The sequence below is a fragment of the Rhyacophila brunnea genome, unplaced genomic scaffold (genome assembly GCF_057557595.1).
Source record: "Rhyacophila brunnea isolate RB1 unplaced genomic scaffold, BYU_Rbru_1.0 scaffold_6, whole genome shotgun sequence".
NCBI lineage: Eukaryota > Metazoa > Arthropoda > Insecta > Trichoptera > Rhyacophilidae > Rhyacophila > Rhyacophila brunnea.
The window spans coordinates 3990120-4013882 of record NW_028233276.1 but is presented as its reverse complement, the minus strand read 5'-3'; the positions used below and the strand labels follow the sequence as shown (position 1 = coordinate 4013882).

The following is a 23763-nucleotide window of genomic DNA, read 5'->3' as shown; positions in this document are numbered from 1 at the left end:
GAAATTTTCTTATGATTTATTTGTGATTTATTAAATAGAAAATTCATTAACAACTATCGACTTGAGATTTAGTCTTTTTATCCAACTAGGCTCCAGTGCAATTCCTTCAACTGTGTTTTAAAGACGATGTCAACTCGTTTTTTACATGTTTTCGGCGAAATATTTTTATCCAGCCAAAACCGAAGATGACTAGTTTTTTTAAGCTTTCAGTTGCTGGCATTCAATAAGAATAATATTAACATTTACTAATATTATTCTGAAATTTAAATTATAAAAAAATAATGATTTGTACGAATTCAACAGCCTTAAATAACACACTTCGGTACCCATTGGATCAGATTATTTATTTAAAAACAAAAAAAATTACATCGGATGGGAGGTGGATATATTTAATCAGATCTCAGTTGAAATATATTTCATTGAACATTATCCATAGGTTTGAAATCTGATTCTGCAATTGGATAGGAGAACTGACTTATTGTTGTATATAGCCAATAGAGGACCATTGTGTAGAATCCATAAACAATCACATAGTGTAGAATCTTAAGTCTGAAAGTGAAAAATATAATGTTACTATTACATCAAAATGATTGTGATATGATGACTGTTACTGATTTCACCGCATAAAGGGTGAAGCTATTCTAACATTCATATCACTTTATGTATTCGGTTAATTAATTATCACAAGAAGTTAACTGTCAAAAGTGCTACCTTTTAATTCGCTCTTTCTTGGCTGTGTTAACTTTTAGAGCAAGATAGAGTACCTACGTCAATACTATACTGAAAATTGAGATGCGAGACGGCTGTCACTGATACTTAAATTTGAATAACAAAAACTTCATATACCACATTTATTGAAATGTTTCAAAATCATGTTTTCAAAAATAAACGCTTCATATAAACAGCTTACTTGAGATATCTTTTCCGCGCTGCTTCCAGATTTTGTGGTGACTCCTTGAAGAGGTACAACCGAATACCGTCTATCATGACGGTGAAGTAATACACCCAGTCAATATTCTTCATGTCGAATGGGAACATCTTTTTGTCCGCGCTGTTTAAGCTGGCGTACAGACTCAGGGTGTTATCGCAGTTGATAGTCCAATCTGTCTCTATAAAGTATGCCACCTTGTCCATTAGACTGTGCACCTTTTGACATAGGTACATGGCTCTGAAACAAAATATTATACAAGTTTACAACATATTGTATAACTTTTAATGGTATTTTAAAAAATCGTCAAGGTCAGAATGTTACAGTGTTTTTTATTCAATTTAATTTATTTATTTTTTTTACATATTGTGGACATTACAAATTATAGGTTGAAGACATTCACACCATGACATGAAACATTATAAAGAAGAAAGAAAAACAAAAGTAATAAAAGGGATAAAAATGAAAATATAAAAAGAGAACATAATATAAACATAAATTAGCAGTGAAAATACAATTATACATATACAGTCGAACTTGGTTACCAAAATCTTTGAGCTTAAAGCTTACGGTCAGAAAATTAAGGCAGGTAGTTCTAATAAATTATATATTTTTGATAGTAGAATCCTTGGACATGAATTTTTTCTGCTGTGGGGCGCTTATGCTGTAATCCACTTTGTTAGTGGAAATATACATATAAGTACTTATATTAAAGATTTTGATTAAAGGTTGCATAATTTATATAAAAATTTAAAAAAAAACCGTTTGAACGCATGGATTTATTTATTGAATATTAAAATTTTCTTGGTTGTCATATATCATAGGGGGCCTCAAAACAGTCATTGGGTCGAAAGATGTGAGTTTGTGTCTAATAGGTATGTATCTGAAGTTTTTCAAAATTGTGTAAATATTTTCTAAAATTAATTTATCTCATTCACCTTATAAATTATTAGGTCACTACATCCATACACACTAATTCATGCGGCTAACTTAAAATAGTTAGCATAAAAAACTTGTCGACACGTCATAGTAGGCATCTGGGGAATTTAAAAATTCATTCATTCCTTCTCAAACATCGTTATGCTCATGTTCCATGTTAAGAAAAGACGTGACATAATAATGTCACAAATATCTTTTCTACATATCGACTGCTTAATATGTAAACTAGCTTACTGCACTTTTGACCAAAAATGAGATTTTGATGGCATTTTGTCATAAGGCATGTTTTCTGTGCTCACACAAAATGTCAAACTCCTAAACCTATAAATAAATGCGTTATCGTTCTTCACACTAAACAGCCAACTGCAGATGCCAAATTTCCAATATCGTAAATGGAACAACTCCGCTCTTTACAGTAAAACCTCGTTAATACGAATTCCACGGGACCGAAAATAAATCGAATTACGAATTATGAAGTGTATGGGGGAAAAATATTAAAATTTTAAATTTTTATTTTTTTTATTTTCATCAATATTATTTACGATCAATGTGCCTACCAAATTTCCGGTGCCGTGAGTGTTAATGGGTTATAAAATGTCATGTATTACCTTCTTAAAATAAGTTATTTATGTTTTACGAAAAGTCTGTCACAATTTTCAATGACTGGCTCATGAAATAGTATACTTTATTACAATTTATTGAATATTTTTATATACCAGGACTCAGGACTCTGAAATAATTTCGAATTACGAAATTTGAATTAAAGGAATGGTTTTATGTGAAAATAATGATCAAGGGACGTTTTTTCGCGAAAATTTCGAATTACGGTGAATTTCGAATTATCCGTGTTCTTATTAACAAGGTTCTACTGTATATAAATTTTCTTTATATACAAAAGGGAACCATAAATAGTGTATCAATTAATATTTCATTATTTCAATTCCAAGTGTATTTTGGAATTGTTAAATTCCACCCGATATGTAGTTAAATTGTTAAGTTTTTCTCCTTGCTGAAAAATTTGCCCAAATGGAGTTAGCCGGTTTGCAGATTAAACAGTCGATATCCAAGATAATAAACTATTGAGACTCACTTAGTTTTCTGTCCGAGTAATTTGAGAATGATATCAATAAGGAAGGCTGGAATAATATGAAGGAAGAATCTGGCAAACAGATGAATCCAAAAAGTATCTGTGATTGAGACGGCATTATACCTGAAAAATTCAATTATTGAAGAATTTTACTAAACTGCCATAATGAAATTATTGTATTTGGTGTTTGGTCTGCCACCGTATGTTCTTTCTTCTTCTTTCCAATATATTTCGGGCTCGCAAAGGCTATTCTTAAGAGGTAAGATAGTAACCTATACCGTATGAATGCCGCTCTTAGTGAGTCAAAGAAGGTAGGATTTAGCTGATAGCGAATGTTACATTATAAGCGATATGATTTTAAATGTGGCCATTTGAAGTTAAAAAAAAACCAAATACAACCAATGTAGATTTATTGTCAGGTTTTGGTAGGTTTAGTTAGTTTTACTAATATTTAAATTATCTTAAGACAACTACTGTTATAGCAAGTTTTATTAATATAAAAAGGTATAACCACCTGTAGTAATATTAACATTATTATAATATTATATTCATTAAAGGAAAATATGTTTACCTTTTTGACTAATAAAAGTCATAACTCACATATTCAAAAAATCTAGTTTTAAAATAACCGAAAAAAAAACCACCAGAGCACTGTTTTTTATAATTAGAAGAAAAGCATTCAACTTTTCAAAATTTTAAAATAACACTCCTAAGGCTGCAGACACACAGCACACCATGAGAAATAGAGCTCCTTGACTGGTTAGAAAGGCCTTTGTGACAGAACTCACATTATTCATTGAAAAATGTGAGTTATGACACCAACAGTCAACTTTGTCAACGATTTTAAAGTGACTTTTGATAGCCAACTATTTTTCTTTACATATATTAATGCATTTAGAATCACTTTTGAGTGTATTTAACTCAAAAATAAAAAAATTGCAAAATGTGAGTTACGACTCTAGGTGACACCAATTGTATTATTAATAGTGTTTTCGTGGATGAAATAATTAAATTCTGTTGAAAATTATTCTTTGACTATTTGAATCAATTATTTTAATAATCTTGAGTTGTGCAATACATATTATTTTCTTTCAAAAAATAAATAGGGCGTCAAAAGTCACGTAGGGATTAAGAAGACATTGATATGTTTTCTGTATTAATGCTTACCACATACACTTAATGGCAGGAACTGTATGTCCATATATGATACCCGATCTCAAAATGTCTGCAAAACTCATGGAATTTTCTGGGTCGATGGAAAAGTTGCATATCGGCATCTCTGCAGCACTGCAATAGTACAAAAAATATTTTTCAACATTATAGTCTTATATTACATAATTATTATAATAAAAATATAATCAAAACCAGCTAATTGAAATCATAAAACGATCTTATGACTACGTACACACAAAATATTCAAAAGACTAACATTAAAATCCGTAAAATTATTTCATTTTGTGTAGGTAACTAACTGAAACCAACAAGGGAGGCTTCTGACATATTATATAAACCAATGATATTAGCGAAATAATTTTGTCGGTTCGGGAATATCTGACACTCACAATACAGCTACGATGGCAAGTTTGGTCACACGCATGTATATTGAATGACACTTGACCACCACCATCCTGACGATAATAACATCATCTTCAATTATTGTTTGTCCCTTTGCCCATCATGGTGACGTCTAGAATTGTTTCATCTAGCCATTACATTAGTCATAACTTAATTGTAATTTTTGTTCTGTAATTACACATAACTTGTAATTGTATAATATTTGTTTTTACCGTTGTGTCCCCACTTTCCAAGCCAATGCTAACATGATATTGATGCAATAGTTGGCGGGAACAATGTGCGCGGGAATATTCTCAGGAAGATGGACGGATCTGAAAAACAGATTTAAAACATTTTCAGTGTGTATAATATATTATGTTAAAAGAAAGAAATATTTAAATTATTTTTTGTTTATTTATTTATTCACCTGACTAAATTATTAACTTCAAAGCTTTATGTTTTCAAAAGTGTCTAATTCAAATGGAAAACAATTCGGGACAGCATAAACCAAAGAGACTGTTAAAAAATCGATATGGTGACGTTTAGATAATAATTTGTGTGCTATTGAATAGATTTAATGATAATATTTAATTTGATGGTTGGAAATGGAAAAATAGTACATAATAGAGCTGAATTTTTCTTACTTGAGAACTCCAAATCCTATTCCGACAACGTATCCCATGGGACCATAAGTGTTGTCAATGAATCCAGAAACAGAGCAATCGGTATTTGTATTCACCACTGAAAATATTAACAAGATGATAATGAGTCCCTTCACTCGGCTGTCGAGAGATTTGGTGATTTGTAAAACTAACCATTGTCAAATATCTCACTGCAATAATCAGATATAGGTAGATAAATGCCTAGATGTTTTCGCTTAGGTTTCTGCCACATAGGTAGGTGCTTTGGTAGTGCTGAGCTAGGTGTAATGCTTGTCTACTAAAAACACTACCGCCACATTGCACGCTACGTGCTTAGGTACAAATTCATTTGACATTTGGGAGCGGTCAAGTCAACAACGATATGTCACTCTCAAAACTAACCAGAAAGCTACTTCTCACAGAGAATTTAAGTTTAAAATTTCGAATGTCTCAAATTTGAACTTGTTGGGTGCATAATGTCAATTCATCCCATGCGTCATTATTCATAACCTCAAAATATATGGTGTTTGACGTTTTTCATACTGAAGAAACATCCGCCATCTTGCAAAATCACTAGGTGACGCAATAGAAATAACCAACACGTTTGTTCGCCGGGAGACTATCTAGGTGACTAATAATCACGTAGCGAGGCGCGAAGCGTGCAGTGTGGCCATTGCGATAGTATAGTGTGCGTCCGTTCGCTAGGATATGTCACCTAGCACGTAGCCACGAAGCAAGGCACCTACCTATGTGGCCTTAGCCTTAGGATTGCAATCACAATAAAACAATATTATGTATTTTTGTTAATTCCATGATATTGGAGTTATTTATGTTGATAGGTGCTTCGGGCTATAAACTGAATATAAAAACCCATCTTCGGAACTACAATAGAGGTAGGAAACTAATTTTTTAAACCTAAAACTGGACATTTGGAATTCTCAATTTTGTTTTAAAACTATTGTAATGAAATTCCACCACATACAATTGCCAAAAAATACATTTAGTGGAAAAATTTTACTAGTAAATTGGAAGTTATATAGTAGGTACAATATAAGTATAAAACGGCCCCACGATGGCCGAGCGGCAACACATCACACTTATAATGCCTTGCGTCCCGGGTTCGAATCTTGGGTCGGGAAAAAAAATTACATATTGTTTTCTAATCTGTGTTTGGACACAGAGTATGGACCTAATAGGTTGAGCAAGTGACTAACATCCATTTCTCCTAAAACAAAAATCTATTAATTCAAGCTCTTCGTGAAGTGGCCCAGATCCACAAAGGATTGTAGAACCATATCTATATTTCAGCGAATTCGGTAATCTCAATAAAAAAATTGCATTTGTCTAAAATTTGAGTAGGTATGTTATATTATATAATATTATAATCATATTAAAACTGACCCCAAAATGCAATCTTGGGATTTCATGATCAAAGCAAATAAATCGCAGTATTATGTGGTGAAAGATGAGGCGATCGCATCGCCAGTGTAAAAAACCAAAGGATAAACAATCATGGTAACATTACATAGCTTTACAACAACTCTGCTATGTATTTAAAAGTGGCACAAATTATTGAATAGTGCTATGCATTTATTCATCAAATGTTTACCAAACTAAGTTAATTTAGATAATCTCTAATAAATAATTTAATATAAACACATTGTTCTTAATAAATATGATACATTATTAATAAATCACATAAATATTTTGTTATACTAATTGCAAATGCTTGATGATATAGTACAGATTTAGAATGATCATTTTAAAATAAAATAAGAAAAATTACCTATGGCAGGCCTGAAGATGGCTATCGGTAAGTCTTTTCCTTCAACTCTGACTACGTCCTCTGCAATTGCTTTGGTAAAGGTATAAGTATTTGGCCATCCATTCAATAACCTGAAAATTTACATCGTAGATAAAATAATATATTTTACAATAATATGTCAATTTCAATACAACGAGTAGCAATTCAAAGATGTCATTTTCCGTTTACAACACGTTAAAAACGAGGTAATTATATGAATCTAAGATGGATAACAATTAAGCTTCATAAATTAACCTCGAATGCAAGCTGGAATGTTGAAGTGAAATCTGCCTAGTAGATACGAATGATATCGGATTTAACTTTGGATTTAAATGGGCGTTTCATTATTCTCCCAAACATAAGCGACTACACAGAATATTTTTAGGATTAATTTATTTTTCATTATCTCTTCTTGGTCGTTCTTTCATGGCTAAGAATCGTGACCACCTTGAAATTCTGTCATGTTTTGAGTGACCAAGTCTTTTCATCCCCCTCGATCCTCTACTTCTCTCAGGGCAGAGTGAAGGTTGCCTCCAGTGAGATCCTTCACTTGATCGCTTCAGCGCGCCGACGGCAATCCTCTGCTTCGCCTTCCGTGGAGAGGTTACCCAAAACAACCAGTCTCTTCAGGTTATCCAGTCCGCGCCGAACAATATGTCCAAAAAAACTACAGAATGCGTCTCAAACATATTGTCGAGAGCCGTCCCTTTATCTGTAGTCTCTGTCTCCACCCAAGAAATACAAACCATTCGGTGGCAACAACACATTTCGAAGGTATCAATTGAATGCCGCTCCCTTGCCCTCAGGGTCCATGTCTCGACACCATACAAAAATATGGAGTACACTAATATTTCCACAAGCATCATTTTTGTGGCAATTGAAATTCTTCTTCTAATTTCCATATTGTGGTAAGACGTGTCATCACATTTTCGCAATCTGTGTGCGCCTTCTTATTTCTGCTTCACATCCACCTTACCCACTAATCGATCTCAGATATACAAACTCATCCACTTCTTCTAGGTATTGGAGTATACTTGCTGCTGGTAGAAGGTTAGCCCAGTTGATAATCATAAACTTGGTCCTATTCCTATTAATAAGAAGGCCATTTTTGCGATTCAATATCTCTATGTCAGCAGCGATTAGCTTTAGTTAGGAAATCCTACAGTTAGCTAGTGCTTTTATACCCCTTACATACCCCATTTTTCGCTTACACAGTGGGGCCCCACACTTTGCAAGGTACATTCCCCAATCTAAAACACTCTGCGTTTTGATTCCAGCGATTAACATTTAGCCTGCAGCTATAACCACTGATGAGATGCTCACCTATGAGTCACTGTGACTTGTCACATCCGCTAGTGTTATCGAATATCGTGTACACGTAATTATTAGGACCATTAGTGTCTTTTTGTATCAGCCGCACCACGGTGTCTCGCCTTTTGGGTATACCAAAATATCAAAACATTAAAAGAAAACATTTCTTTAATGCCACCGCAATTAGCTGTCCCGTATATTCGTGGGTATTGCGAATAAGCATTAAATCAAAAATACTAGTTTTGAGATAATCGAGTTTGAAAGATTGGACGGTCTTAACTTATTTTATATATATAAAAGGCAAATTCCTTTCTGCGATATTGCTTTGAGTATGACTTAGTGCAGTTTCGCACGCAGAATTTTGTGTATATAGCCTGAGAATGAGAGAAGCAAATGCACAAAGTCCATTTAGTGCCTTTTCTCTGAATAGATGTATGTCTTTTTGACTTATAACATAAATTATCTTCGCCAGTTTTATAGATATGACTGTGTGTTTTTGTAGACTATAGAGCGTACTCTTAATAAGATTACCTCATCATTAAATCAAAACAGCAAAATTTTGACTTAGTGCTTTTTCGCAGAATACCCACGAATGTTGATTGACAACTAAACAAATTCCAGAGAAGGATGAAAAATAGTTTTTTTGAACTTACCTAGGTTCCAATAAACTGATAGACTTTTCATCGTAGGTGTCAGGTAAAGCCAAAGCTTTCTTATAGTCCATACCGGGTGTGTAGAATTGTTCTTTGATTGATGTCCTCGTGCAGTGGGAAAATGCAGTTGATACGTGAACCCCTGACTGTAGAAAGAAGTGTTGGATCAGCGTTACCAGATAATTATTTTACCAAATCGTGATTTTTACAATGTGAAATAAAAAAAATCAAGATTTAAGAGCAAAAAGCGGGACAACCTAAAAAACGAATATTTCAATATTTTTAATGTTTATTTCTATAATATCAATCATAAATGACACAACACTAACTATCAATATAGTAATATTAAACAGTATCTTTTCCCGACACTCGCTTATTCGTACTTGGCTGAAGATTTTACTTCCTGCCGAGTCTCTTTCTACTGCTTAATGTATTGGTAAAATTCAGCACATGAGTAGGTATATCATGTTGAATTGAACAAGTAATTACGATTTTATCAACTAATAGAACATCTGTTTCTTTCAACCGACCATTTTAAACTCATCTGAGAAATAAATTAAATTCCATCTGCAATTTGTTGATATTCTTAGTTCAGAGAAAACAAATAAGTATGACTGACAAAGCTTAGTGTGCTCTATTTATGCCCAATCTCCACAGCCTACCTCCACCTTCGCCACTGTATTATGTAAGTACAGGAAAGAATATATAAGCTTACTTTCAAATTTTTCATTCTTTTACAGAGACTCATGACGTCAGCGGTTCCTTGGACATTAATCAGTACAGCACGTCTAAGATTTTCATCAAATCTGTAATATAATTGAAAATTACATAAATTTTGCGGTATAAGTGTAATTCAACCCTTCACCCCTTATATCATAGAAAAGTTATATTTGTTGTAAAAACCATTGATATACTACTAGATGAGCAGTTCCCATACAAGTGTCATTTTAAAAATGTACCACAAAAGATATAACGAATATCGTCTTATAATATTTCCTTGTAGGTATAATGCGTTAAGACCGTTAACATGGATTCCCGAATTTCACCCGTATTGCCCCGGCTGTAAAACTAAATTTGCGTTCTTGGAATAGTGAACCTAAGGGTGGCTGCAACGCAAAACAGACAGAGCAAGTCGTCATGCGCTGACTATTAGTTAGAGTAAGATGCAAGCTAGACCGGGCTTACTCAGTAAGTTTTAACAAAGGCCGACTCGCTGAAAATCGGGCGTCATTTTAAGAAGCATATGATTCATCCAGTAGTATATCAATGGTAAAAACATATCACTTCAATTATTACATGAAAAATATATTAGACGTATTATTGACATTTTAAGTGATCACTCGGTGAGTAAATATAAAGTGAAAATAATCTCCACTGTATAATTATTATAAAATAATCACAACATTGTTCTCTTCAGTAAATTTATTTGATGGTCATTTTTCCTTCATTCCTATTTTGTTGTTTTTCATAATTTTTTCAGACCCCCAATATCTGATATTATTTATTAATTAGGAATGAAACACAATATTGTATTTTCTCTGAATATATGCATTTATATACCCGCACCCGCGTATGCATTTAGGGACATTTTTAATTAAACCATTTTTTATAATGAATAATAGATAAATAAGATTCAAGACTGTGGCACTTTTGACACACAGATGATTTTAAATATGTACTTACGACAAATTGTGAATATGTATGTATTTGCATGTAAAAATAAACCTCAGCGGGCAACCTAAAAGCGAGGTCTTACACCATGCAGTTCGGTCACTGCAATCTACAATACAGATATTAATAATTATAAACTCACATAATAGGTATTATTTAGCTAGTATGTATACCTGACAGTAGCGGCACAATGAAAAACAATATCGACACACTCGATCAGTTCTTCTCTCGTGTCATTACTTATTCCCAAATCGGGGATCCCCATTTCTCCCTCTACGGGCTTTATTTTCGAGCGCCAATCACCTGTCAGGTTGGCGAACATCTGGAAAATTTTAAATAAAAATAATTTATACCGAAGAGATTGGATGGCTGCTTGGACCCAGAGTATGGATCTAATAGATTAAGCATATTGTGTCATCCATTTCTCATATAAAAAAAAAATATATTTGTTAATTAACACATTGACTGCTGAGTAGATAATTACTTTTTAATTATCACATTTAAATGACATGCTAATTACATTGATTGGCCGCCTGATCGTTACGCGCTAGGTGCGTCTTTAGCGTCTAATGACTTAATACAACTTAAACTTAAAGCGCCTGTACACATGCATGGATTTACTGGCAGTAATAGTGCGTATTTTAAACTACCGTGACAATAGCTGTACACATAAAAGTGCTGACTATCTCTCCAATCTCATTCTTCAAGAGTTAGCGAGGTTGTCATTTTATGTTACTATTTGACATGTAGTGAAAATCGGTTAACCTCTAAAAGAGTATAGTTCATTCAGGTTCGCCATTATCATTCTACTGTGCAGGCGCAGATCGAAAAAATCCCTACTTTCGCATGAAAATTCAGAAGATTCCAAACTTTTTTGATTCATGCATGCAAGCTTGCAACTGCAGGATAATACATGTTTACCCATACATTTTCTTGTTATGGCCGCGATAATACTTACTGTAAACAGTAAATCCATGCATGTATAAACAGGGTATTAGTCTTAGGATCAGGCATGGCTTAAATTACTCACCCCAGAGTCGAGTAGTTCGTTCATTCTGGAAGCAGAAGATTTCCCTCTCTTAGCTCTGACCAAAGTATAGATGGTGTCCACATTACAGTTGTGGAGAAGCTTTTCTATCAAAACTATAAAGACAAATGAAATAATCAGTGATTGATATCAATAGATTCTTTTTGACTCATACTTTGATACTCATTCATGGATATTTTTTCCGTAAATGTTAAATTAAAGTGCTTCTTGGCAATTAGGTACCACGTAGTAGAAGTGTTTTTTGTAAATATTCTTTATTCGTTGTTTGTCAAAAAATATAGTAGTGAAAAACAAAAACTCCTTACATGCGAGCCTATTTCAATAAATACTTTAATAAAATAAATCTTAATTATTAGCATATCAAAGACTCAATAGCAAATGCATATTTTACATTTAATGTTTACCTATAAAAATCGAATATACATAATTTAAAACCACCTCAAATATATACCTACTAGAAAAAATTTTAATTTGGAAAGTGCTTCAGTGAGTATTAAAAGCCATTAGTTAAAATTTGTTGCATTTAAGTATGACTCCTTTAGCATAATATGTCTATGTGCATGGGCGCGATACCCGAGAGATGCAGGTTCGATTCTCCTGCGGGGGTCTTACTTTTTTCATAAAGATTTTTTCTATTGGTTATAATAATATATTTTCTCAGAAGTGCTTTCAAAATTATGTATGTTAAATAATTAGAATGTTACATTCTTAAATCTTGTGAATTATTTTTTGAATAAAAATAAAAAAATAGTTAATTAAAAATATGATTTAGAATTCAGGGGTTCACAAACTTTTTGTCAAAGCGACAATTTTGAAATCAAAAATATTTGGCGGGCTGCCAAAAACATAAGGCAAAAAAATAAAAAATATTTCATTGAAAACTGATACTTCATTTTGGTGAAATATTCTTTGAACACTTAATTTTCAGCATTATCTCCGTGGTTCGTATCATAGTGTCTCTTTATGTTATACTCCTTCATAACGGATATATTTTGTTTGCAAATGAGACATAAAACAATGTTATTGTGGGTAAATGTGCCGCAGCTGCCGTCATGAGATTTTATAACTTTCTTTTTAGACCAAACCAAACCTAACCTAACCTAATCTAACCTACCCCAACCTAATATTACCTAATATAATCTTAGTTTGTGATAATGATGCATCAAAATGTATGAAAATTTCAAATTTTAAAATAACAACTGTTGGATTGAAAAGCCTATGCGCCGACAGAAAAAGGTATTTATTATAATTGTCTACATGGAATAAACTGTTTTCATAAAAAAAAATCATAAAAGCTCATGACGGCATCTGCGGCACAATTACCTTATTTTGTTCAATTACAAACTATAGTAGACTCCATTTTTCTAGAAATTTTCTCTTTACCAGGGGAACGCCTTTTATCCATTTTAGTTTTGGGGTTATATTTTTCAACAGAACCGGTAAAATTTGACAGCTAACAAGACAAAACTATGGCAGCGGCGCGCTCGTAACTGCAAGAGACCTTGAATGCAATTGCAACATTACCGGACTTACAGTGGTGATTTAGGCTTATATTTTTTAAAAGAACCGGTAAAATTTGACAGCTAACAAGACAAAAATATGGCAGCGGCGCACTCGTAACTGCAAGAGACCTTGAATGCAATTGCAACATTACCGGACTTACAGTGGTGATTTAGGCTTATATTTTTTAAAAGAACCGGTAAAATTTGACAGCCAACAACACAACAACTACGGCAGGCGCCCGCAACTCCGGCTGCGATGAACCCCCCTCACTTCGCACATCCGCATACACAAATATCAAAGTGTCTAACCATTCATTCTTGCCAGAGGATATTTAATTTGTAAATGTAATTTTTAATATTCAATATGAAGAATAAAAAATAATACAGATTTAACATAAATCTCGCGGGACACATAAAAAAGTCACGCGGGACACACTTTGTGTACCCCTGATTTATACAATATCATGTGTACACCTAAGAAGGTATGGCAAGGAAGGAATAAAAAAAAAATTGGCTTATTTTGGCACGACAATCAAATCCTAATCCCTGGTTTAGACCAATGGTATCTATTTACAAAACTTTTTGTACCTACCTCTTAAGCCTCAATTTTTTGAAATAGCCGTCTCCTTTGATAAACGATGTATTATATTATGAGGCATCTAATTACAAAAAACCAGTAGACAGGTCCACAGTTCAATATTGCTAAGTTATGCCTTTTTGTGTCTAGCGTAATTAGTTGGTTTTAAAGTTAGTTTTTTGCAATCATACATTATTTACTATATGCATATTCCTAAGTATTGCCTTTCCTTAATAAATATAAATGAAAAATAAAATAGGACATTTCACATCAATTACATCACTTTAAATAATCAATTTCTGAAAATTGTTTTAACCATTTTTTTCGTACAATTTACGTTGCGTTTTAAAACATCTAGATCATTATGTATTGGGTGTGAAGTTGCACATAAAATAATATATACCTAGGTATACGTATAAGTGTAGATAGTGTTTGTTACTTTTTAAAATTCAATAAACCCTGTGTAAACCAAGCCATAGTAGATAATAGTAAAGAATATTCGTTTATCTATAAAATATCTAAAATTATGCCATTAAAACATACATCAATTTTAGAAATTTTATAGATAGAAGAATTGTTTTTGTCGATTATGGTTTGGTCTAGGTGGGGCCTAACGAATTTAAAAAAAAAACTCATCAGCTGTAATATCGACAGCTTAATCTGCAAACTGGCTAACTCCATTTGGGAAAATTGTTCAGGAAGGAGAAAAAACTTAACAATCGAACTATCCAGTGGAATTTAACAATTCTAAAATACACTAACTGAAATTGAAATAAGCTGCACTATGAATTATTACACTATTTTCGCTTCCTTTTTATATGTAAAGAAAATATATAAAGAGCGGAGGTGTTCCATTTATGATATTGGAAATTTGGCACCTGCAGTTGGCTGTTTTGTATGAATAACGATAACTCATTTATTTACTTATAGATTTTGTTTGTGTGAGCATAGAAAATATTTTATTAAAGAAAATACCATCAAAAACTCATTCTTGGTCAAAAATGCAGTTAGCTGGTTTGCAGATTAGGCAGTCGATATATTCTTAATTCAACGAAAACAAAAAATAACTATGACTGAACAAGTGTGCACTATTTTTGTTGGATTCCCATAGCAAAACCAAAATTATTATAGTTTAGTTTAGCAAGGGATGAATTCAATTTAAAAAACTAACCAGCACCACCTGCAAATTGTATTCTTTTTTTTTTCCGACCATGTCCGATCCTAATAGGATCATATGGGCAGAGTAGAGGTTTGTATTAACAGATTTTGTTTTTACGAGAAATGGATGTCAGCCACTTGCTCAACCTATTAGGTCCATACCCTAACTCACACACAAATTGAAAAACAATATGTGTACTTTCCAGACCCAGGATTCGAACCTGGGACCTACGGCGTGATAGTCCAACGCTTAAGCCGCGCGGCCACCGTTGGGGTTGTATTCTTAGTTTAAATGAAAACAAATAAGTATGATTAACAAAGTTTAGTGTGCACTATTTATGTTGAATCTTAATAGCCAACCTGCGCCCCTCACCTCTGTTAAATATGTATTTTTGGTACTGTTCGGTTATGAGGAATACAGCGCCAAACACATTTTGAAAATAGTCGATATACTGGATTATTTATTAGGTTAACCTAACCAAACCTAACCTAACGCAACCTAACCTAACCCAAACTAACAAATATAGGGTAGGTTAGGTTAGGTTAGGTTACAGGTTAGGTAACAAATATAGGGTAGGTTAGGTTAGGCTGGGTTTGGTCTAAAAAGAATGTTATAAAAACTCATGCGGGCGTCTGCGGCACATTTACTTAAAATACATAAAGCTTTAAGTATCAAACCAATTGAATTTTAGCTTCAATTGACAAGTATGTACGAATAATATTTTGTTTTACCACACAATGCCAAAAATGGTACTGTTTGGTTATACGGAATACAGCGGAAAACGCATTTTGAACTGGATTATTTGTTAGTTTGGGTTAGTTTAGGTTTGGTTAGGTTAACCTAACAAATAATCCAGTATATCGGGTATTTTCAAAATGTGTTTTCCGCTGTATTCCTCATAACCGAACAGTACCGTATTTTTTGTATGATAACATACAGTGTTACCAATCTTAATACCATAAAAACAATTTGGTAAAAACTCTCTCAGTTCCGAAGGCCATCAAGTATTTAAATAAATTGACAAAAGGACACCAGTTAAAGTCCGATGCCAGTGTTGTATACAGTATAAAAAGTCAGATAATATAAAAAAATATGTAAATGATACTCCATTAATTTATTAAACACTACGTAACGATAATATATAATTGAGCCCATATATGGAAAACGAGCGTTATTGCGATAACACTGTTTTTCGTTTTTTAAACCAAATTTTACTTTGATATTCTAACAATAGGTGGCAGTAGACAGTCTAAGCTGACCGCGCTAGGTACGCTGTCTATCCGTACAGCATAATATCTGTGCCGTAGACAACATTATTACACAATTCGTGCTTGCGGACGGTTGCGTCATTTCCATTTGCTACTGTGATAAATTTGTTTTTACTCTTCAGAGTATAAAATCTGAATCTATTTGTTCAAAAAAGGATTGTCATTAATGTAACTAATTATTATGTCAAAAAGTAATAGTGGTCAAAGTTATGAAACTTTTAACAGAAAGATTGTCAAGAAAATATACTTTGGTGGTAACTAGAGGTGTGTTGGAAATACTGTCACCGGTTTGTGTACTCAAGTTTCGAATGAAACTACCCATACTCAGTATGTCTGGCCCAATAAACTTATTTCAAAAAACTTGTGATGATGTCATCGCGAGTCGCTGTTCTGTGCACTCGCCAATTAGTAGACTTTCAACACTATTGACATTAAATGCACGCGAACGAAATGGCACTTGAATATGGGTATATTTTAATTTATTAGTCTATTGCGTTCGAATGTATGAATAATATGTCATAAATTATGTGTCACGGCACAGTGGTGAGATGACGCACATGGTTAGGCTTGTTATATGACCGTTCAAAACATGTTTAAAAATTTGAAAAAAATCACTGTTATTCATTTTTGTTAACAAGAATATTGTAACCTAACAGAAAAACAACTCATAAATTTAAAATGTGTTTAAAATTTTATAATAAATGGGACTTTTCGACAAGCGGAGCTCAGAGTATTTTTAGCGATTCTATTGAAGCCGATACACAGTCTGAGTTCCGTGAGCCGATAAGTTGGTTTTAGTTTCAGTTGAGTATGAAACTTTTGTCGTATACGTACGCCAAACACTCTATATAGTATTCCAAATACTAGTAAGTATTTTGGAACAAGTTTCTATACTAAGTATTTTTTTATACTAGTAGTTAGTATACTTAGTCTTCAAAATCGACCAGTTTTCTCATTTCTAGTGGTAACTGTCAAAAATTGTGCAATACAATATTTTCAGTCTTTGAACAAAATAATTTGTTTTTCAAGTTTTTGGAAATAGGAAATAAAATCCAACAGGATGCAAAGAAAATGGAAGACATTTTGTTTTGTTTGCCTTTTGTGAAGCCAACAAAATGCTGATTGGTTAAAAAATATATTGGTATTTATCACAATAAATGTTGAAAATGGATCTCCTGATGAAGGCATTACTTGAAGTGACTCTGATTAAAAACTTGTAAAGGATGTTACCATCAAAATCAGAGTTGTACGATTATTTTATGTGATACGGAAAAACAGCATCAAATTTTATTATAAACATAGTGGTTTATCCAATAAAGTGTTTTTGTTTAATAAACCGTGTTGCCAATTACTCAAACTACCTTTATTCAAAAGAATAATAATACTTTCGATAATGGGTATCTCTACGATAATCAACTGAAATGTTTAACTGCCAATATCTCTGAACAACATTTTCAGGATAAAGCTACTTTCCCGCATATGGGCTCAATTGTTGTTATTAATCACTTTTTTAGTTGATTTACATATTTATATCTGTGATTGAATTAGATTATTTTTTTATGATATGTATGTTTGAATATTAATTTACTATTTCTTGACCTTTGTCTCATGAGAGAGAAAATTCTCACTGTGGAAATAGCCCTTTACTCCTTTTCTCATATTATTGCATATTATATATCAGAGAATCAATGCATCTAATAAATACCTTTTCCAAGGAAACCAGTTGCTCCAGTGACGAAAATACGTTTTCCAGACAAGAATTTTGTTATCTCGCTCTCTGAAAAAATAAATAGATGTACATTTAATATTTAATGTAAGTACAGTCGAACTTGGTTATTACGAGGAAGATGGGACTGACTGAATTTACTCGTTATGAGCATTATTCGTTATATCGTTATATAACATTTTTCGCGCCACATTCTATTTAAGCATAGAACATAAAAAATCTGAAAACCATCATAAAAATCCCCGAGACAAGCGTGGCATTCATAAACTACAAAAGAAGTTGTTTATTGTACCTACTGACTTCACAAAGCTTGGATTTTTTACATGCAATTCCAACCATATATGTGGATACTTTTTCAATTTTGTTGGCGAAAACACCAATTAGGTACTTAGACACTTAACTAGTGTCATAAATGTAACCCGAGCCTGGCGGCATCGGTCTAGTTAACTGTCCAGTCGGATTTTATTGCTCAGTGTCGAAAATGTTGTTTTGAAACGATCGACACATAAACAGTTTTATGAAAATTTTTGATGATATTTTTGCTCAGTATACCCGATAAGTAGCTCATTATAAAAGTAAATAAATGTATGGAGAAAATCATAATCTTAACAACCACCAAAAAATACGAAATATAAAAAATACCACCAACAAATTTAACCACCAAAAATTTTTTATAACCTATTAAAAAGTATGTACAAAAGAAGAATGCAGAAGGTCTGCTGAAGCAGAAATTTAAATTATCGTATTTATTTATTGTACCAGTCGTATTTCTCGCTGGAATGAACTTTTTTCACACTGTCCCCGCTGTATCATCTGATATACGGTAGTACAGCCAATTTATTAATTATTGACAATCATTCAAACGCAGAACAGCCAGGACAAAATGCCAAGCCGGCTGGGACGCTGGGACTAATGTGTGAAACCGGTACAATCCCGGTCAAACCGGGCATATGGTAAGCAAAAGAACGTGTCGATTCTGCTACTAAATAGGTATAATCCACAATGGACCCTAAACTTGACGCACAATTGGAGATGTATTTTACCAAGGATAATTTGTTGTGATGCTGCCAAAAATAGGGCAAAGTCGATAATATAGGTATTTAGAGTGAACAACGGATTATGTATGTGTCAATATATGAATATGTACCTATACTAGAAAAAAAACTCATGGTCATAAGACATATAGAACATGCATATAAAGCACAAAGAAATTAGCATTAAGTATATCTGATTTTACGTGTCCGGAAACTTGTATGTATGCAGTTCGCCGTATCACACTTCACCGTGAAATGTTGTATCGGAAATATATGGCCGTATATTAAAGACCATCCAACCTCTTTGGATCGTATAATCATCATCATCAGCCGGGGTCAATCCACTGCTGGATGAAGGCCTCCCCAAGTTTCCTCGCTCTCTCGGTCCTGTGTCTTGTAAACTTCATCAGTTCGTCAATTCAGCGGCTTTTAGGGCGACCCTGTGGTCGTTTCGTGCCCCTTGGGTACCATTGGATGACGGCATTTGTCCAGCGGCTGTCCTTTCGACGAGCAATGAGCCCCTCCCATCTCCATTTCAGCTGTTTGGCAACGTCTATTATATCGCGTACTCCTGTCTGCTTCCTAACCCATTCATTTCTCTTACGGTCCTTTCGCGTGATGCCCAACAGACACATCTCCATGCCTCGCTGTGCGACTCTTAGCCTTTGGACATCTCTCGTGTTGAGGGTCCACGTCTCGCAGCCATACGTGAGCATGGGCAGCACACATTGGTTGTACACCCTACGCTTAAGACATAATGATAGGTCATTCTTGAAGATACTATTTGATACTATTTAGACGTACGAAAGCACTCCGTCCCAGCTTTATTCTGCGAGCAATTTCATCGTGCATGCTTCCGTCTATGGGCACCTCCTGTGCCCGAGATAGACGTAGCTGCTGACTTGCTTGAGTTGGGTGCCATTAATACAGATAATCGCAGGGTCCGAAAAGCAGTTCCTCATCACTTTTGTCTATGAGCTGACCATTTGACTGACATCCGCGAGTTCTTGCATTCTACCTTGGAGGTCCTTCGGGTCTTGTGAGAATATAACAATATCATCCGCAAAGGCAGGTGACTGAGGTGCATAAAGGTACATAAAATACATGTCTAAATAAAACACGGTTCTTGTAAATTTACACTTTACAGGAAGCCAGCAGCAAACAAATTTTGAAAATAGCCGATATACTGGATTATTTGTTAGGTTAGGTTAGGGTTTTCATTCTTGAATTCATGATTTTTGGCAAAATCAGCTATGAAAATTGAATCGTTCATATTGAATCTAATAAAATTGGAGACCTTATACTATACAGTCATCTCTTTCCGATAAGAAAGGTGAAATGTTGTACGTACAATTAACGTGTAATCCTGATTTTAGAGGTCATGTCAAACTTCAAATTGAAAATCACTCCATATCATGATTATGAGACTTACCAATTTTTGACAGTAACCCCACCATATATTAAAGTCGAATGTATCGTAATTTACCTGTTATAACAATATAATATGCAGTTATAAAGTTTTGTTGTATTACTACAATAAAGTATATTAATTCAATTTCCAGAATTATCAGTGGGCTATAATATAATTAGAAGAAATGGAACTCTTTACAGGGTATAAGTGCCACTGATATTGATATATTTATTATTAATATATCGACTGTGTTTAGGAAAAAGGGCGTAACCCTCGAATTTTCGAAAAGTGCTTTTATTAGATATTAACAATTTATACAACTAAATACACTTTCTGTAAAAAGGAAGTAAGCCGCAAATGCCAAATTATTATCTAAATTGAGGTTTTAATTGAGCTTTAATTATTTTTTAATTTAAAGAAAAACGCATTTACCCTCAATTTTAATGATTTTTCTGTAATAACTTCTTTAATTATTATTAGATTGAAAAGATATTAAAACAAATTATCAATCACCATGCACCCAATGTCTGTGATTATTTTTTTTAATATTGAACCAAAATCATTTAAAAACCGTTTTTTTCCCTCCTGTAAAATTTGTTCTGTGAGGGTTACGCCCTTTTTCCTAAAAACGGTCGATATGTGTGCCGTTTCTACCTTCAGTATATTTCCGAGGTTATCATTGTTTCAGGTTGAGGTTATCCCTATTATGCTGTGCCATGATGAAGTCTGATCTAGATCCTATTTCGCAATGGGCTATTTTGAATAAAGTTTAATTTGCCACCTTCAAATGTAATTATATTTCATTCAGTCGTTCAAGGCACTCCTAATTATTCCCATACACATTATCTGGCAGTGGCGAAGGGTGGAGGTTGGCTGTTAATATGCGACACAAATAGTGCACACTAAACATTTTCAGTAATGTTTATTTGTTTTCATTGAACTAAGACTACAATTTTAGATAGTGTTTGTTGGTTTTCAAAACTCAATCAGACTCCAAGCCAAAGTACATAATAGTAAAATATTCGTTTATCTATAAAATATCTAAAATTGTGCAATTAAATAATACATAACTTTGAATATTTTCTAGAAAGAATAATATTTATTATCTATTATAGTTTGGCGATTTAGGCAGGGCTTAATGAATTTAAGAAAAATGAACCAACAATATGCGTGATATCTATTCTTAATCCAACAAAAAAGTGTGCACAATTTTGTCATATCGCCCAAAGTATACTAAAACTATTATGGTTTGTCTTAGGCAAAGTTTAATTGAATTTTAACTAAAAATTAGCCAACACCATCTATAAATTGTAGTATTATTTCAATAATAATTACAAGATAAAAAGAACTTCTTATATACAACGTTATTAAATTTTCTGTTGAATCATATAAACTTGACTTGACTAGCTTAAACAATCAAAAAAATTTGTACTTGATAGAAATAATACTGAAATGTCATTTTGACATTTCATATTGATTTCCATAGTAACGCACGTATATATTAATAATATAGTTGCTAGGACCCCAGACCCCTAGCAACCAATAATAGTGGATTGGATTACGGATTTCTTCCGAAATAACTTTTCATACAAAACAGAATTAACTGAAAATGAATTCAATTCTACTTCAAGATGGCTAAAAGTATTTAAAAAATGCATTGGCATCGTGTTCTGATATATTCTAAAAGTTTCAAATGTCTAGCTAGTCGGGAAGTTAGTTAAAAATCGATTGCAAGATTTGTACTGGACAAATAAGAATACGACCTAAGAAAAACGTTGTAAATAAAAATAAATATGAACGACTGACAAAGTTTTTTTTTTTTTCGACCATGTCCGATCGTAATAAGATCATACGGTTTGTATTATCAGATTTTTTTTTACGACAAATGGATGTCAGCCACTTGCTTAACCTATTAGGTCCATACTCTGACTCATACACAAATTGAAAAACAATATGTGTACTTGCCAGACCCAGGATTCGAACCTGGGACCCACAACGCAGTAGGCCGACGCTTAAGCTTATTGTGCACAATTTATGTCAGATCTTAACAGCATACCGCCACCCATCGCCACTGTTATCTGGTATAATATTGAGTAGGGTAACTGAAGAATAGCATATTAAAAATAATAACATGATTTCACATACCGTCTCCCGTACAACTCTCGCCGGCAATATCCACAGTCATTCTTTATGATGAGCTGAAACAATTCAATTTCAATTTATTTATTTTTACTTATTGTGGACATTACAAATTATAAGTTTAAGACGTTCACAACATGTGGGGGTGTAACAACACGTCATGGGATCTTCCCACTTTTGGACCTGTACGGAAATCGTTATTTTGAAAGAACTATGATTTGTTTTACACGTTTTCATTAATGTAGATAAAAATACACGTGTAAATGTAAGTGTTACCCATACCATTCAGTCATTTTTCAGTTTTATGTGACATTTCTTGCTTTGCCCGTTTACCCTTCACTTGACGTTGGACATTGAAGTTAAAGGCCCCACTAAACCACACCGTCCCTCACCACACCCGGTCTTAATCGGACGTATCACAGGACCCAACGTTTGGATGTGAAGCATCATTTTTTTTATGATTGGGAATGTCTCAGGAGTAGTTACCCAAGACTGAGATCGCCATGCAGTCAAATGTGCTTTGACTGAATTTACATGACTTTAAGTTAAGAGTACCTATGGGAGAGATGAGCACGTGGAGCCAATATTAAAAATTATATTAAGTATCAAACGTTTACACAATCACTGCTGACCTGTTAATTAATATTTAATTACCACATTTAAATATCATGTTAATTATATTTAATAGGTAATGCAAACGTGCCAGTCGCGTTGTTAGCACTTTGGCCTTTGTGGTGACCAGGTCGGACGGTCCAATGTGTCCAACGGCTGGTTGAACTGACTTGAGCAACTCTTCGCTTTGGGTACACATTTTATGACGTTTAGAGAGGATGTGGTTTGCATCCTGTATTTCTCCGCCACATGTATATGTTGAACAGGTAACAAGACCAAGCTAAAAGAGCCTACCAGCGAAGCCACCATGTCCAGTCAAGAATTAACTGGTGTAATGATCTGGAGTCAAAGCAGTTATCTCCATTTGCAATGTGCGCCTGCCTTTGGTGGAAGCAGCTAGCTCAGTCGGTAGAGCATGAGACTCTTGAAGTTGGACATGCCTGCTCTAAAGTAAGCAATGGCCTTCAAAGTTGCGATTGCACACAGAATAGATTAATAAGATAGAAATGAGAAAGCCAGTCGCCATAGACTTTGAACACAGTTTAGGTTTATAACTCTTAAAACGCAAAAAAACACAAAGCCCACTGAATTTCCTCAAACTTTACTAAAATTGAATGCGCGTTTCGTTTATGTGACAAACTTTGATGCATATTATGATATAAATGTAAATATCGATAAAGTTTGTACAATCTAATATTG

At 33.6% G+C, this 23763-nt stretch overlaps 1 protein-coding gene and 1 long non-coding RNA gene across 2 annotated transcripts in view; one reads left to right on the top strand and one right to left on the bottom strand.

Annotated features, from left to right (window-relative positions):
• Positions 1-22498, bottom strand: LOC147065115 (fatty acyl-CoA reductase wat-like). Its single transcript, XM_085956932.1, has 13 exons — positions 22459-22498; positions 17848-17919; positions 11619-11731; positions 10762-10910; positions 9633-9723; positions 8918-9063; positions 6936-7045; positions 5153-5249; positions 4742-4840; positions 4122-4241; positions 2958-3077; positions 911-1168; positions 1-549 (listed from the first exon to the last, which is right to left on the bottom strand). Exons 1-13 carry the CDS (start codon positions 22496-22498, stop codon positions 417-419), a joined length of 1548 nt encoding a protein of 515 aa, XP_085813058.1. The 3' UTR covers positions 1-416.
• The window catches only part of LOC147065109 (uncharacterized), a 459822-nt gene that overhangs the window by 139771 nt on the left and 296288 nt on the right, over positions 1-23763 (top strand). The window lies entirely within an intron of this gene.